The sequence below is a fragment of the Pristiophorus japonicus genome, chromosome 3 (genome assembly GCF_044704955.1).
Source record: "Pristiophorus japonicus isolate sPriJap1 chromosome 3, sPriJap1.hap1, whole genome shotgun sequence".
Classification (NCBI taxonomy): Eukaryota; Metazoa; Chordata; class Chondrichthyes; family Pristiophoridae; genus Pristiophorus; species Pristiophorus japonicus.
This window is the reverse complement of record NC_091979.1, coordinates 195,334,666-195,353,042: the sequence shown is the minus strand read 5'-3', so window position 1 is coordinate 195,353,042 and position 18,377 is coordinate 195,334,666. Positions and strand designations below refer to the sequence as shown.

Here is an 18,377-nt window from a genome sequence, read left to right as displayed (position 1 = left end):
TTAATGCCGTGGTGTAACTCCATGATCATTTGCTGAATGCAGGAAGGGGCCAACACCTTTCCGTCCTTTCTCCACACGGAGTCTATACCAGGTAATCCTCCCTTCCTCTCTCCTATTCTGTTCTTTCTTCCTCGTTCGCATCTGCGTACAGTTTAACTTTGTTTATGTCCTCCTCTGTGGTAATGCTACAGACTGACTCTATCTTTGTGGATGTGGCCGCTTCTCGGGCGACGTTGTCCGCAGCCTCATTTCCACGCTGTATTTTGTCCACTACTCGTTGATCACTGCTGCTTTAGCTGGTTTGCTGGCCGCTTCTAATAGTAATTTTATACATTCATCGTGTTTGATGGCCTCGCTGCCAGAGGTAGCAAACCCTCTCCTTCCCCATGCTACCATGTAGTCATGTACTACCCCAAAAGCATATCTGCTATCTGTATATATATTCACTGTCTTTCCCTCTGCCAGTAATAAGGCTTCTGTCAGTGCGGTTAATTCTGCTACTTGGGCCGAAAGGCCTCCGTCTAATGCTCCCTGCATCACTACCTCAAGATGCTGGTTTAATACCGGCCATCCTGTACGTGGATGGCTGTCGACGTACCATCGGGATCCGTCCACATACAATGTGAGGTCTGGGTTTTCGAGAGCTACCTCACTTACATTCCCTGGGGAATCTTCCCATTCTAATGCGTTACCTCGTGGGGCTCCCCCCAGTGAGAATTCCTTCTGCCGGGTTTTCCCTGGTGTCTCTGACTATCTTTACTGATTCTTCGTGGGGAGGTAAAACGGCTTTCCACTTTGCTCGGAGGATTGGAGACGGCCTGGAGCTTTCCAGTGTTCAACATTTCTACCAGAGTGTGTTTGGTATGTAGGACAATTTCGCCTGTCATCACGACAGGTTCGCTGACCTTGACTGCCCATGTGGCGCAGTCTATTGCAGCCATGCCTGCGGCTACTGGTGATTGTTGGGTTGAATAGTAAGCTATGGGTCTCATTCTGTCCCCATGCATTTGTGTTATCACGGCTCCATAAAAGCCTTCTTGATTCTCACAGTAAACGTGGAAAGGGAGGTCCATATTCGGGAGTCCCAATCCTGCGGCGGACATTAGGGCCTCCTTCAGATTTTCATATGCCGTCTCTTGCTCGGGACCCCATTCTATAGTCTCCAGGGACGGTTTTCCCCCTTTTACCAACCTCTGCACGGGTTCCGAAATTGCTGCGAAGTTGGATATAAAATTCCTGCAGTAGATAAAGAGTCCCAGTACCTTGCGCACTCCTCGGACTGTTTTTGGATGGGGCATGATTCTAATGGCTTCTTTCCTATCCTTGGACATTGTCCGAGTGCCTTGGGAGATCTTGTGTCCCAAGTACTGTACTGTGGCTTGTCCAATCTGTGCCTTAAACCCCACTTCTCGTAAGGCTTCTAGGACGTCTATGTGCATTTGTGTGCCTCCTTTCGTCTCCTGAGGCTATCAGCAGGTCGTCGACATACTGCAGTATCGTACTTCTGTATGGTGTCAGGTCCACTTTTTCTATGGCCCAGCTCATGGTTCGATTAAATATTGCCGGAGTATTGTGGAATCCTTGTGGGACCCGCATCCAAGTATACTGGTGGTCACCTACCGTAAAGACAAATTTATCCTGGGATTCATTTGCCTGGGTATGGACCAAAAGCCGTTGGCTATGTCTAGTACTGTGAACACCTGGTATTTGGGCTTCAACCCATTAAATATGGTAGCGGGGCTTGCCACAATGGGGTGCTGTCTTGGGGTTACCTTATTCAAAGCTGTGTAGTCAATGGTCAGCCTGTATGACCTGTCTTGCTTCTTTACTGGCCACTCCAGGGAGTTGGTAGTTCCTTCCGCTTCTCTAAGTATCTCATTATTTAATAACTCCTTTACGATTTGTTTTACGGCGGTCATTGCCTCTGATTTAATGGGATATTGTTTATGTCAGGTATGTTCGAGTCCTGGGATCACCACGGGGAACCCCCCTACCAACCCGCAGTCTTCTTGGACGTTGCCCAAACTCCACTGATGTGCCAGCAGACGGCTCCCCACTGTCCTAACACATCCCAATCTCTTGTTATGATCTGGGCACTTCCTACTTTAGCATGTCCATCAAATCTATCTTGCCTCCCTGACACACTTGTCTTCTGACCATTGGCCTTTACCCAAATTACCTTCTTTCCCTGGGGGTCCACCAGCGCCCCTAATTGATCCAATAAATCTATTCCTAGTATCGTACCCTCATTGGGCATTATGTAAAATTGGGCCGGCAGTAAGATCCCAGCTACTTCCAATAATACAACCTCGCTTAACTTGGCAGTCGAATTGGTCCTTTCCACCCCAACTTACCATCATGATTTTTCAGGTAGTTGGCAAGGGGATGTCTGTAATAGAGACCAATGCCCCAGTATCCACTATCATATCACACTGCTGGCCCCTAACACTGCTGTCACGTGAATATGCGGGTCACCTTCACTCCGTAGGGGGGTCGCTGACCTTCAATCACGCCCCAGTTCCTTCAAAGCCTGGTGTAGTTGTTGCCTAATTGCTCTGGTTAGGTTAGCCATGGGGTTTCCTTATCTGGTCCCTGTCCTTCCTGCTCCCCAACCTTTTGCCCAGCAATGGTCCTGTGGCTGGTTCTGCTGCTGTGCTGGCATTTCTGTGGGGATGATCTGCACTCGCTTTTTCGATGTCCCATCTTTCCACAATTATAACACTCCTGACCATTCCCCACTCTCATGGCCGCCACCTCAGTCTTTATCTGTTTTGTTGTCTCGCTATCTACCTGACATGCCCATTATACCAATCCATCGTACGTATTGGCTGCTATTATCCCCATTTTGAGAATTTTCTGATGCTCTGCCGACAGCCCATCTTTAAACATTTTACAGAAGGGGATATCGTTCCGGTCTGGATTGGCTGGCCTGACGACTCCTGATATGCTGTCCAAAAACGCTCTCCATATTCATTACTATTCTCATTTTTCTTTTGTTTTACCAACATTATAAGACCCCAATTGGGCTGTGATGGTCCCAAGACAGTCTGCACGGCGGTCTTGAATCCGTCGTATGCAGCGTACCTTGCAGCCCGGGCGGCGTTTACGTTGGGAACCCAGATCCTGTCCCTAAAACTTTGTGCCAGGGTATTCCATTTGTCACGTGGGCACTTTTCCCTTCCTAGTTGATGAACGACCCATTCATGCATATCATGAATGTCATACATTTCTTGCAGGGACTTCCAAAACTCTATGTTTCTGTTGTGGGGTTTTATTACACCCAAATCTTAAGTATGCCCTGTTTTTCCAGGGGGAGCGGTGGAAGGCCCTATATTTGTGTGCCCCTGCATTGGGACTGCCTACTGTCACTGGTGCGACGAGATTTCGTCTTCGTCGTCACTGCTGTCCCCTTTCGGGGCAGTTGTGACTATTTTCTCATCGGGCGGGGGCACGTCATTTGTCTTACTGTCAATTTCGTCGTCCTGGTCATTGCATAGGGGCCCAAAGCGTCCCTCTGTCTGCTGTTTTAAGCTACTTACTTCTAGCCTTAACCTATGTAATTCTTCTAGCTGAGGCATGGCCATGGCCTTATATTGCAAACATTGACTGACCACCATCAAACCCGCTTTGGCTGTCTTTTTTTGTTTTTTTGTTTCTCCCACCATAATTTTTGTTTTGCGGGGTCTTTGGGATCCCATCCGTCACTTAACATCGTAACTATCAATTTTTTATGGGGTCGTCAGCAAAATACTTACTCAGTGAACCTTCCGGCCCCCAATCTAGCATATCTTTTCACGCCATCTATGTTTGGTACGTCTACCCCGCTATCGGTTCGTGGTCCCCTTTAACCTGGTTTCCTCGAACCTAGGGTCTACAATTACAAACCTACGAAGCCGATCCTACTTTGATAATTACTATTGTGACCTCTTAACTACCCTCAAGTATTTTTACACCATCACAGACCATTCACATAAGTTTGGACACCCCAGGTGACCGACACGTTTCGCGTCAGATTATATCAGATTTATGAGTGGTATTTAAAATATATACTCACACATGATGGTCTGCAAACGTCCGACTGTTTTTCGCCCGGGTGCGTCCTGCCAGACAACGCCATTTGATGTGGAGTATGACAAAGACACTCAACACAGACCTGTTGTGGAGAAAAGAATTGTTTAATTGTTTGATCAAGGGAGACACGGTCTACACCAGTTCCTTAACTGGATGCCTTCCCAACCGTTCTCGTCGAACATATTAGGAGCTGGTTCTTTTATACAGAATTCTTTTGCAAAGTCATCATTTACATTATCATTGGTCAGTCTTTTTACCGTGTGACAATTTTTTTCGCTTTGTTACAGATTGTTTAATTTCAACTTTGTTAATTGTTTCACATCCATCCTCCTTGGGTATGAACATATGTATCCTGCATCCTGCCTCCTGCCACTAACAGGAATTTATTTCTAAGTTCTGAGTACAACAGGAAGCCACTTCCTATGCCAACGACCTTAGCTCTGAATAACAGGAACTGTACCATTGTCCTACAGTTGCACTTGCTAATTCTGCCACATCAGCAAATTGTGATTTTGCCTTCCTAATTTAAAATGTGTTTAACTCCTTAATTCCCACTTCAAGGGCCATGTTAACCATGGCGGCAGGGAATCCTCTGTTGAGGAAAAAGGAAGACATGTCAGAGGCACTAGTGTGAAAGGTGGCGTCGTCCGAGCAGATGCGACAGAGCCGGAGAAACTGGGAAAATGGAATGGAGTCCTTACAGGATGCGGGGTGGGAGGAAGTGTAGTCCGGGTAGCTGTGGGAGTCAGTGGGCTTATAGTGGATACTAGTTGAAAGCTTATCCCCAGAGATGGAGCCGGAGAAGTCGAGGAAGGGAAGAGTCGGAGATGGACCATGTGAAGGTGAGGGAAGGGTGGAAATTGGATGCAAAGTGAATGAAATTTTCAAGTTCAGGGCGAGAGCAGGAAACGGCACAGATACAGTCATCAATGTACTGGAAAAAGGGATGATGGAGGGGACCCAAGTCGGACTGGAACAAAGAATGTTCCACATATCCCACGAAAAGGCAGGCATAGCTTGGACCCATGCGGGTCCTTTAAGTTTGAGGAAGTGAGTGGAGTTAAAGGAGAAGTTGTTCAATGAGAGAACAAGTTCAGCCAGGCGGAGGAGGATGGTGGTGGATGGGGACAGGTTGGTCCTCTGCTCGAGGAAGAAACTGAGCGCCCTCAGACCATCCTGGTGGGGGATGGAAGTGTAGAGGAATTGGGTGTCCATGATGAAAAGGAGACGGTTGGGGCCAGGAAACTGGAAACTGTTAAAGTGACGGAGGGTGTTAGAGGAGTCGCGGATGTAGGTGGGAAGAGAGTGGACAATGGGAAAAAATAGAAAGTTGAGATAGGAAGAAATAAGTTCTGTGGGGCAAGAGCAATCTGTAATGATGGGTCTACCGGGCAGTCCTGTTTGTGGATCTTGGGAAGGAGGTAGAAGCGGGCCATGCGGGGTTGGGGAACTGAGGTTGGTGGCTGTGGAGGGAAGATCTCCAGAGAAGATGAGGTCAGTGACAGTCTGGGAAATTATGCCTTGATGTTCAGTAGTGGGGTCCTGGTCCAGGGGAAGGTAGGAGGTGGTGTCAGAGAGTTGGTGATCAGCCTTTGCAAGGTAGAGGTCGGTTCGCTAAACAACATTCCTCAAACCACTGCTCTCGCCGCATCCTGGGATCCACACTCAATGCTATGCGCTGCCACTTGCATGTTCTCGACCTCTCTCTTCAGCAGCACCGACTCACTATCTCTAAGCTGTCCTGGTCCGTAGTTGCATTTCATCCTTCACCTCATCTGTCACTTTAACCAAAAACTTTTTACCCTGCAGAGGTTGCCTGATTCTTTTTTTCTCCTTGTCTCTAATGGCAGCTGGTCATTATCCCGCCATTCACACCCTATCTTGACTAATGTTTTTCTAACTCCTGGCATTACCATATAAATTTGGCCCATCGTCTCTTTTGTCTCTCTCATCTCTCCTGTCTTCCACCCTATCACAGACGTTCCTTTTTGTTCTTTCTTCCTCTCACCCTTTCAGTGCTTGTTAAGAATCTGTTGTTTCCAAACACTCTCCAGTTCTGAAGAAGGGTCATCGACCCGGAACGTTAACTCTGCTTTCTCTCCACAGGTGCTGTCTGACCTTTTGAGATTTCCAGTATTTTCTGTTTTTATTCCAGATTCCACCATCCGCAGTATTTTGTTTTTGTACTTGAAGTGTGATCCTTGGTGTGTGACAGATTCTCTCAAAGCTTTTGAGTACATAATTAGCATTGTAGAACATTTCCTGAATTAACATAAGAACATAAGAAATAGGAGCAGGAACAGGCCCCTCGAGCCTGCTCTGCCATTTAATATGATCATGGCTGATCCGATCATGGACTCGGATCCACTTCCCTGCTCGCTCCCCATAACCCCTTATTCCCTTATCATTTAAGAAACTGTCTATTTCTGTCTTAAATTTATTCAATGTCCCAACTTCCACAGCTCTCTGAGGCAGCGAATTCCACAGATCCACAACCCTCTGAGAGAAAAAAAACTTCTCCTCATTTCAGTTTTAAATGGGCAGCCCCTTATTCTAAGATTATGCCCTCTAGTTCTAGTCTCCCCTATCAGTGGAAACATCCTCTCTGCATCCACCTTGTCAAACCCCCTCATAATCTTATACGTTTCGATAAGATCACTCTCATTCTTCAGAATTCCAATGAGTAGAGGCCCAACCAACTCAACCTTTCCTCATAAGTCAACTCCCTCATCTCTGGAATCAACCTTGTGAACCTTCTCTGAACTGCCTCCAAAGCAAGTGTATCCTTTCGTAAATATAGAAACCAAAACTGCACGCAATATTCTAGATGTGGCCTCACCAATACCCTGTACAACTGTAGCAAGACTTACCTGCTTTTATACTCCATCCCCTTTGCAATAAAGGCCAAGATTCCATTGGCCTTCCTGATCACTTGCTTTACCTGCATACTAACCTTTTGTGGTTCATGCACAAGTACCCCCAGGTCCCGCTGTACTGCAGCACTTTGCAGTCTTTCTCCATCTAAATAATAACTTGCTCTTTGATTTTTTTCTGCCAAAGTGCCACCCATGCAATTTATATAATGCCTTTAATATAGTATATGTCCCAAGCAACTTCACAGGTGAAACTGAGTAGTAGCACAAGAGTTAGACGAGATGGCTGAACAGCTAGGTTTTCAGATATAAAAACAGAGAATGCTGGAAATCTCAGCACCACAGGCAGCATCTGTGGAGAGAAAAATAAAGTTAATGTTTTGGGTCGACGGTTTTCAGGTTACTTGCCGAGTCGGGAGGATTTCAGGGGGATTTCAAGTAGGTTGGGCTGAGGGAGGGAGAATGCACAGAAAACCAGAATCAGAGAACACAAGCTGTAATGAAGGATTGAGGCTTCTGAGGAATTTGTAAACTAAGATTTCATGGAATGGGTCAATGAAATGTGTAATGTTGGTCATCCTGCTGGTATTGTGTTTTCTTTGAAAGCCCTTCACATTGTCTTTCATTAATATGCTTTTAGAGGACTGATTGAATGTGTAAGTGAATAAGTACAAATTATTTTACAGGAGACTAGTCAGCATGATGTACAAGAATTAAACCGAATTCTCTTCAGTGCACTGGAAAGCTCTTTAGTTGGAACCTCTGGTCATGACCTCATTAACAGACTGTACCACGGAATAGTCGTTAACAAGATTGTCTGTAAGGAGTGCGGCAATGTTAGCGAAAGACAGGTACAAGACGGTTCATGATTTTGAACACCTTTATTAAATTTTCCCTTAACCTTCTCTGCTCTAAGGAGAACAACCCTAGTTTCTCCAGTCACTCGACATAACTGAAGTCCCTCATCTCTGGTACCATTCTAGTAAATTGTTTCTGCGTCTTCTCCAAGGCCTTGATATCCTTCCTTTAAGTGTAGTGCCCAGAACTGAACACAATACAGCTGAGGCTTAACCAGTGTTTTAAAAACTTTTAGCATAACTTCTTTGATTTTGTACTGTATAACTCAATTAATAAAGCCTAGGGTCCCATATGCCTGCTCAATTTGCCCTGCCTCCTTCAAAGATTTGTGTACATTCTATTTCCCCTCCTTCCACAGTCTCTCTGTTCCGGCAGCCCCATTAAAATTGTATCATTGATTTCATATTGTGTCTCCTCATTCTTCCTACCAAAATGTACAACTTCAAACATCTCTGCATTAAATGTCATCTGCCATGTGTCTGCTCATTTCACCATTCTGTCTATGTCTTCCTGAAGTCTGTTACTATCACCTCATTGTTTACTACATTTCTGGATTTTGTCATCGGCAAACTGTAGTCCAGTCAAAATCTTAAATGAGAAAAGAGAGACTGATGTCCTAGTCAAAGATCCTCTGCTGGCCCACTTCTGTCCCCCCACCCACCGCTCCCTCTAGCACTGGCGGTGTGAATCCCCCCACCCAATTTCTTAAAAAATTGAGAATTCTCCTTGAGGTGCAGCTATCGTACAATTCTGTATTGACACAGAATGAGCCATAGTTTAACATAGAAACATAGAAAATAGGTGCAGGAGTAGGCCATTCGGCCCTTCGAGCCTGCACCACCCTTCAATATGATTATGGCTGATCATGCAACTTCAGTACCCCATTCCTGCTTTCTCTCCATGCCCCTTGATCACTTTAGCCATAAAGGCCACATCTAACTCCATTTTGAATATATCTAACGAACTGGCCTCAACAACTTTCTGTGGTTGAGAATTCCACAGGTTCACAATTCTCCGAGTGAAGCAGTTTCTCCTTATCTCAGTCCTAAATGGCTTACCCCTTATCCTTAGACTGTGACCCCTGGTTCTGGACTGCCCCAACATCGGGAACATTCTTCCTGCATCTAACCTGTCCAATCCCGTCAGAATTTTATGTGTTTCTATGAGATCTCCTCTCATTCTTCTAAATTCCATTGAATATAAGCCTAGTCGATCCAGTCTTTCTTCATTTGTCAGTCCTGCCATCCCGGGAATCAGTCTGGTGAACCCTCGCAACTCCCTCTATAGCAAGAATGTCCTTCTTCAGATTAGGAGACCAAAACTGCACACAATACTCAAGGTGTGGTCTCACCAAGGCCCTGAACAACTGCAGTAAGACCTCCTATACTCAAATCCCCTCGCTATGAAGGCCAGCATGCCATTTGCTTTCTTTACTGCCTGCTGTACCTGCATGCCTATCTTCAATGACTGATGTACCATGACACCCAGGTCTTGTTGCGCTCCCCTTTTACTAATCTGTCACCATTCAGATAATAATCTGCCTTCCTGTTTTTGCAACCAAAGTGGATAACCTCACACTTATCCACATTATACTTCATCTGCCATGCATTTTCCCATTCGCCTAACCTGTCCAAGTCCCCCTGCAGCCTTCTAGCATGCTCCTCGCAGATCGCACTGCCACCCAGCTTAGTGTCATCTGCAATCTTGGAGATATTACGTTGAATTCCTTTGTCGAAATCATTACTGTATATTGTAAATAGCTGGAGTCCCAACACTGAACCCTGTGGTACCCCACTGGCCATTCTGAAAAGGACCTGTTTAGTCTTACTCTTTTCTTCCTATCTGCCAACCAGTTCTCTATCCATGTCAATACATTACCCCCAATACCATGTGCCTTAATTTTGCACACTAATCTCTTATGTGGGACCTTGTCAAAAGCCTTTTGAAAGTCCAAATACACCACATCCACTGGTTCTCCCTTATCCACTCTACTAGTTACATCCTCAAAAAATTCTAGAAAATTTGTTAAGCATGATTTCCCTTTCATAAATCCATGCTGACTTGGACCGATCCTGTCACTGCTTTCCAAATGCGCTGCTAATACATCTTTAATAATTGATTCCAACATTTTCTCACTACTGATGTCAGGCTAACCGGTCTATAATTCCCTGTTTTCTCTCCCTCCTTTTTTAAAAAGTGGTGTTACATTAGCTACCCTCCAATCCATAGGAACTGAACCAGAGTCCATAGAATGTTGGAAAATGACTACCAATGCATCCACTATTTCTAGGGCCACTTCCTTAAGTACTCTGGGATGCAGACTATCAGGTTCTGGGGATTTATCGGCCTTCAGTCCCTTCAATTTCTCTAACACCATTTCCTGACTAATAAGGATTTCCTTCAGTTCCTCCTCCTCGCTAGACCCTCGGTCCCCTAGTATTTTTGGGAGGTTATTCGTGTCTTCCTTAGTGAAGACAGAACCAAAGTATTTGTTCAATTGGTCTGCCAGTTCCTTGTTCCCCAGTATGAATTCCCCTGATTCTGACCTACATTAGTCTTCGCTAATCTTTTTCTCTTCACATATCTATAGGCAGCTTTGTACCAGTTCACTACTTTCGAGGGACTGCCTATGATGATTTTTTTTTTTTACTTATGACACAGTCGTGTTTACAGCACACCTTTCTCTGTGTGTGTCTGTGTGTGTGTCTGTGTGTGTGTCTGTATATAGAATTTAAAAAAATCTATAATATGCACCCAGGTTTTGGCCCATATTCCAATGCAAAGTGGAGTACTGTGTTCTGTTTTCTTAGAATGGAAAACCAAGTTCATATTATATGTTTCTATGTTCAGTGGTTTGTTATTAAAACAAATTGGTACATTTTGTAAGTAGTGGTACCGGTACATGTTAAAGTTGTTCTGGGCCACAATCTGAAAATGCTAATGTTAACTATTGAAACCTCACTTGTAAGGTTTAAGCCATCCAATCTGAAAATAATAACTTACAAATAACATAGAGATACATCTCTGTGTTGATCTACATCCATCTCTGTGTTGTTCAACATCTGCTATTTGTTATAATTGGGGTAAAGTTGCTGTGGACATAGTCCATGTGACTGACTGAACACTGAGTCTTCTATTGCGTACTAAACTCCAACGGAATGCTGGAAATAAATCACAGTAAATGTCAAAGTAATATGGGCCCAAGTTTCGACAGGAGTTGCTCCTATTTTTTTGGAGCAATTAGTTTTTCTTGGAGTATCTTAAAAATCGCAATTCTCCACATTTAGTTTGCTCCAGTTTCAGTGAGTTAGTTCAGTTTCTTTTTCTTTTTAGTTCAGTTTTCTTTTTCCAAAAGGGGGCGTTACCAGCCACTTACGCCTGTTTTGGCCATTTTACCAAGTTTAGACAGTTAAAAGTTACTCGAAACTAACTTAGGCCAGTGTATGTGTCCACTTTTGTACGCTCAGAAAAAACTTGTGTAGACTTAAGAAATGAGCACAGGTAGCCAGAGATGGGGAGGGGGAGGGGGGGGGGGGTGGTGCTAAGGGAAGTTAGAGGATTTTCCAAAGCATTAAACACCACATTTAACAATCAAGAACTATCATCAATAATAAGTGATAAATAAATCAATAAATAAAAAATTAAAAGTTACTACCTCACCTACTGCAGCATGCAGCGCCTATCTGTTCGGGCCATTCGGCCATGGGCTAGGGGCGGGATTCGAGCACCGGGAGCCAGCAGCACACGCAGCAGCAGCGTCTTTTCGGGCTGTTCGGCTAGGGGCTATGGGCCACCTTTAAAGATGGCCGATTGCCAATGTTTGTGAGCCATTGCGCATGCGCGCATGCTCCAACGCGCATGCGTAACGCTGCCGGCACTCGGACACGCTGGGTCCTAGCTCCACCGCCTTGCCGGCTGTGTTGACACGGCACGTCCATAGCTCCGTCCCCCGCTGCTCCTGCTGCGCTGCGCCGAGTCCAGTGGAGGCCTGATGAACATCGAGAATACCGCGGTAAGGTTTAGGCAAGCTTTTTATTTCAGAAACTCGCCGCACTCGGCTTCTTGGAGGTGCGCCATTCTAAGGATTAGTTGAAACTTGGGCCCAGTGTTTCTGCATAAGTAGCAGTGTGTTTCATACCTAAATAAAGAGCCATGTATATCTTCCTGTCATTAGAAGCAAAAGTGCTGTCTAGTTTTCTTAAATGAATTGCAGAAAGCACCTTCAATCTTTGAGAAGTTCTCTTCAAATGAGAATAGGATATTAGCACACACGTACGATTTCCAGAGACTTAAATGCTTTTACACAAAACTTTATTCTGCTGTTTGATCTATTGGCAGTTAAGATCTCTTCGAATTATTAGTCCATATGACGTTTATGCACAAGTAAGGACGTTGTACAAATACTTGCCGTTATTTTGTTCCTAAAGTGGGGTGTGAATGCTGCTGTATCCTACCAGCATGATGATCATAATCTTTTCACAAGCATTATGCAAACAAGATATTCGTTTCTGTATTGAAGTAATACAATAAATAATGCTGTAACCATTCTGTGATTGTATAATGTCAGTGCTGCTGCGTAACAGTGCCACAGGAGCTCCAAATACACTATGACAGTTTCATGGCATAAAAAACAGAATTTTGCTTAGTGTTATTTTATACACAGCTCTACCTTTCCATCATTTCTCTTGATCCTTCGATTGCCTCAGTTCTGTCAGACTGTTTGACTGAGATGAAGTCCTGCATGAGTCACACCCTTCTCCAGCTGAACAGCAGAAAGATTGAAGCCATTGCCTTATGGATCTCATCACAAATACCACTGTTTTGCCACTAATCTATCTCCAGACCACTCGCAAACATGTTGTCCTGTTATAATCTGAGCTGAACTTTGAGCCCCGTATTTTTTCCATCACTAAAACCGCTTGCATCCATCTCCAGAACATCGCTTATCTCAGCCCTTGCATCAGCACCCCTGTCACTGAAACCCTTACACGTGGCTTTGTCACCTCAACTATTCTGACGCTGTTCTTGCTGACCATCCATCCTCCACCTTGTATAAAATCCAAATTGTCCTAAACTCTGTGCACATCCTGCCCTGCAATTAAAGCACATTACCCCTGCCTTGCTGATCTACATTGCCTCTCTGAGATTGATAGATTTTTGTTACGCAAGAGCATTAACGGTTAAGGAATCAAGGCAGGTAAAGGAGTTAAGATACAGACCAGCTATGATATAATTGAATGGCAGAACAGGCTCGAGGGGCTGAATTAACTCTTATTTCATAAAAACATAGAAAATAGGTGCAGGAGTAGGCCATTCGGCCCTTTGAGCCTGCACCGCCATTCAATGAGTTCATAGCTGAACATGCAACTTCAGTACACCATTCCTGCTTTCTCGCCATACCCCTTGATCCCCCTAGTAGTAAGGAATACATCTAACTCCTTTTTGAATATATTTAGTGAATTGGCCTCAACAACTTTCTGTGGTAGAGAATTCCACAGGTTCACCACTCTCTGGGTGAAGAAATTCCTCCTCATCTCGGTCCTAAATGGCTTCCCCCTTATCCTTAGACTGTGTCCCCTGGTTCTGGATTTCCCAACATTGGGAACATTCTTCCTGCATTTAACCTGTCTAAACTCGTCAGAATGTTAAACGTTTCTATGAGATGCCCTCTCATTCTTCTGAACTCCAGTGAATACAAGCCCAGTTGATCCAGTCTTTCTTGATATGTCAGTCCCGCCATCCCAGGAATCAGTCTGGTGAACTTTTGCTGCACTCCCTGAATAGCAAGAATGTCCTTCCTCAAGTTAGGAGACCAAAACTGTACACAATACTCCAGCTGTGGCCTCACCAAGGCCCTGTACAATTGTAGTAACACCTCCCTGCCCCTGTACTCAAATCCCCTCGCTATGATGGCCAACATGCCATTTGCTTTCTTAACCATCTGCTGTACCTGCATGCCAACCTTCAATGACTGATGTACCATGACACCCAGGTCTCGTTGCACCTTCCCTTTTCCTAATCTGTCACCATTCAGATAATAGTCTGTCTCTCTGTTTTTACCACCAAAGTGGATAACCTCACATTTATCCACATTATACTTCATCTGCCATGCATTTGCCCACTCACCTAACCTATCCAAGTCGCTCTGCAGCCTCATAGCATCCTCCTCGCAGCTCACACTGCCACCCAACTTAGTGTCATCCGCAAATTTGGAGATACTACATTTAATCCCCTCGTCTAAATCATTAAATGTACAATGTAAATAGCTGGGGCCCCAGCACAGAACCTTGCGGTACCCCACTAGTCACTGCCTGCCATTCTGAAATGTATCCATTTATTCCTACTCTTTGCTTCCTGTCTGCCAACCAGTTCTCAATCCACGTCAGCAAACTACCCCCAATCCCATGTGCTTTAACTTTGCACATTAATCTCTTGTGTGGGACCTTGTCGAAAGCCTTCTGAAAGTCCAAATACACCACATCATCTGGTTCTCCCCTGTCCACTCTACTGGATGTTCCTCTATCCCCCAGCACATTAAATTCAAAATCCTTGTTCTTGTTTATAAATCCCTCCATGGCCTCGCTCTAGCCCTACAGCCACTTCCAAATGCTATGTTCTTTTGATTCTGTTCTTCCCTTTGATGTGCCACCAATAGCAGAGCCTTTTGCCACCACATCCCAATTTTCTGGAACTCCCTCCCTAAATATCTCCACCTTTTTAAAAACCTCTTCAAAATCTCTTTGACCAAGCGTTCAGTCACCCCTCTTAATTTCTCTGATTTCATAAGAACATAAGTATTAGGAGCAGGAGTAGATCATTTGGCTCGTCGAACCTGCTCTGCCATTCAATAAGATCATGGCTGATCTTGTACCTCGACTTCACATTTGTGCACTGTCCCCATATCCCTTGATTCCCTTAATATTCAAAAATCTATCGATCTCTGTCTTAAATATATTTGACTGATCATCCACAGCCCTCTGGGGTAGAGAATTCCAAACATTCACCACCCTCTGAGAGATGAAATTTCTCCTCATCTCAGTCCTAAATGGCTGACCTCTTATTCTGAGACTGTGACCCTTGGGGCTGGATTTTTGGCTTTTTGCGATTTCGCCCGTTTTCGGACGCAAATCGCGGCAAAATCAAAATTTTTGTGGCGGGTTAGCGCTAGAGCATGCAACTTTCGCCAAATGAAAGTTCACGACGGGCATTAGCGCTAACTCCGGCATTGCACCACAGAATTTGTGCGCCGGAACCTAAAGTTCCGCGCTTCTGATCTGCTGTCCGATTGCAAACGCTAATGCAGGGCGTGGCCGCCGCGCACTTGCACAGTACACCAGCGGCTGAATCAGCCATTTTATAATTCGATTTTCATGATGGAGATGGAGGAGGAGGAGGAGGAGGATAGCAGTCAGCGTGCCAGAAGATTCACACAGGAGACTAATTAAGCCCTTGGAGTTGTGGAGAGGAGATGGCAGGAACTCCGCTAGAGGGGTGGATCGAGACCCCTGCCAGCGATTTTTAACAGGATCTGGAGAGAGATAGCTGAGGAGGCCTTAGATACAGTAATAAGGACTGCAACACAGTGCTGGAAAAAGTTCAATGATCTTTCGAGGGTCGTTAGTGAGTACAATTTTTTATTCATGCACTCCTTTATTACTTAAATTATAAATCTAACACACTATTTGTTCTCATGCTGTTGCTGTCTCTGAGCACTCTGTGGGTTGCCTCCTAAAATGCAGGACACAAAGATAGGCTTAATGTGGCACCCTATTTGCCATGAATGATCTTTACAGATTATTAAGATTGTTTTCTGAGATCTCATAAGGTGTTTCTGCACTTTGATGTCCTCCTGATGAGCCATGTGCAACTTCCAAGGCCATTAAACGGAGGACTGTATTACATTTACACAGTATGGTATAAGTGCTTTGGTGGCTATCTGTGTGTGTGCCATAAGAGTAGATGGGATCCTCTGGTAACCATTCCCATTGTCATCTTTGCAGGCAAAGAAGTCACACAATCGCCGCGAACGGGTGAGGACAGGCGGTGGTCCACCTCAGACCCTTTCACTTACAGAACTGGAGGAGTGAGTGGCAGGCCTCATCGGCATCTCTGGTCGGACAGCTGCCACTGGGGGTGATGACCCCCGCTTGCATCCTGAGGCTAAGTCCTGCACGCTCCCTGGGCTGGGTTGGGGTAATGTCATGCAGTGTCTGTGGATTAGAGTTGGGGTAATGTCATGCATTGTCTCTGGACTAGACATAATGGAGTCGCGGCGTCCTTCAAATGAGCCTGTGCTATGTGACCGTCCTCCTGCCCCCTCCCCTGCTGCTAACCACTCGTCTGTTGCTTTCTACTTCCAGATGACCAGTCGGAGGCGCCGAATCCTGGGATCAACCCTCCACATCAGCGCAACATGTGGAAGAGGAGGAATTCGAGGAAAAGGAGTTGACGGAGCAGTTGACTCCGGGGTTGTGGGGGGTGGGAGTGCAGATGCAGTCTACACCTCTTCTACCACCGGCAAATGCCTCGTTTGAGGATGCAGCTGCATTCCCGGGCTTTGAGATCTTTGAGGCTCCTGGGACTAGTTGCGTGCAGCAACGTAGCTCTGGGGTCGAATCCCGTTTGCCATCTCTCTAGTCTGCTGACACAGTCAGATGTAGAACTGGACATGGTGGGAATGACCAGGGAGAGCATCAGGCTCACCAGTCAGCTGCTTGATGTCCTGTGTAGGATTTCCGTGAGCATCGACAGTCTGAAAGCGACCATAATGGAGGTAGGGTCGCAGATTGTCAGTGCGAGGTGCGAAACCTGCGAGGCCATCACTGCCCGCACAAGGCCGGTGGCCTCCACCAGTCACTGGAGTCCCGGAAAGTGTGGCGAGCAGTCTTTCCGAGTTGCCCAGTGTGACACCCAGACACACCCCCACACCACTTGTGACTGGCGACGCTGATGAAGAGGCTCGCCAGTCACAAGCCGGGCCTTCCACATTACGAGCTGGTCCAGTGTCTCCTCAGGACATGTCTCCAATGTCTCTCCCACCCAACACAGCAGCGCTCTGACAATGTTGCCATCATGGTGCCACTTTGGATATGAGGAGCGGGAGAGGGCTAAAGGTAATGGGCTGGAGGAGGAGGGGTGCGGGGGGGAAAGACGGTAGTAAAAGACTGTGGGGCAGGGGGTGTTGTAGTTTAATTACAGTTTATGTTATTTTATTAAAGTTTCAACGTTTTCAAATTATGTTTACAAAGTTATAACATTTTCCAATGTTTGATAAATTCTTTTGTTCACCTTAACCATTCCTGTGTAGTATCTCATTTGCAGAACAAGAGGGGGAATAGGCAACATGGTGGGATAGAGTGGCCAAGCAAAGCGTTCAGTTATGTGCTGCTGACATAAGGCTTTTGCAGTGACGAGGTTTCCACGAGGCCTCCCCTGTGATTGTAGTGGGGTGGTGGTGACATGGGTTCCTCGTCCTCCTCCTTCTCTCCTCTCTCCTGAGGTTCTCCTGCAATCCCTATTGGAAAAATCCTGTCCCCTCATGCTGGCTAAGTTGTGTAGCATGCAGCACACCACAATGAACTCAGACACCTGCTGAGGGGAGTACTGCAGGCAGCCTCCAGAGTGGCCCAGGCATTGGAAGCGCTGCTTGAGCACTCCAATTGTCTGTTCGACGATGTTGCATGTGGCTGCATGGCTCTCATATTATAGCGATGCTAGGCTTCTGTCTGAGGGTTCCGGAGGGGGATCATGAGCGAGGTAGTGAGACTGTAACCTTTGTCCCCGAGCAACGAGCTCTGGCCTTGTGGTTGAAACTGGAACAGGCCTGAGACACTGCTCTCACGCAAGATGAAAGCATCATGGATGCTCCCTGGATATTGGGCATTTACAGCCATGATGCGCTGAATATGGTCGCAGAGGATCTGTACGTTCATGGAGTGGAATCCCTTTCGGTTTCGGTAAACCTCTGGATTATGTAAAGGTGCTCGCAGGGCACCCTGAACCTTGGGGAAGCCAGCAAATCGTCCGACAGCCTTCTCACGTTGGGCCTCCTTGGTCTTTGGGAAGTTTATGAAATCCACCCTGTGTGCGTACAGTGCAGTACAATGCTGGTGAATGCAGCAATGTGTAGCGTGCTGCAAGATGGGGCATATGTTCCCCCGCTGATGCCTGATAGGAGCCGGAGGCAGAGAAGGCAAGTGCCGCAGTCACCTTCACCTCGATGGGCAGTGCAGTCCTGATACCACTGGTATGCTGTAGGTCTGCCTGTATGAGCTGGCATATCCCTGTCAGCACTTCTTTTCAGAAGCGCAGCCTTCGAACACACTGTGTCTCAGAGAGTTGCAGGTATGAACGATGTTCCCTGTAACGTCCTCCCCATACGTCTGCGACCTCTTTGATTACGTTCAAAATAAACCTTCTTGCAGCTCGACGCTGTATAAATATAGCAGCCAGGAATAATGACTGACATAGTATAGCCCCCATCTTTTTAAATGTCCTTTAAAATAAACTCACATAAAACTTCACTATGAAAAACGCAGCCACCTTCTCCCAATCCTTTTATGCACTCAACTTATC

At 45.9% G+C, this 18,377-nt stretch overlaps 1 protein-coding gene across 3 annotated transcripts in view; it reads left to right on the top strand.

Annotated features, from left to right (window-relative positions):
• The window catches only part of usp40 (ubiquitin specific peptidase 40), a 227,813-nt gene that overhangs the window by 32,362 nt on the left and 177,074 nt on the right, over window positions 1-18,377 (top strand). For all 3 annotated transcript variants that reach the window (XM_070876177.1, XM_070876175.1, XM_070876176.1), the window contains exon 5: window positions 7,631-7,795. In XM_070876177.1, the coding sequence (XP_070732278.1) occupies window positions 7,631-7,795 (165 nt within the window). The remainder of the gene's footprint in view (window positions 1-7,630; window positions 7,796-18,377) is intronic.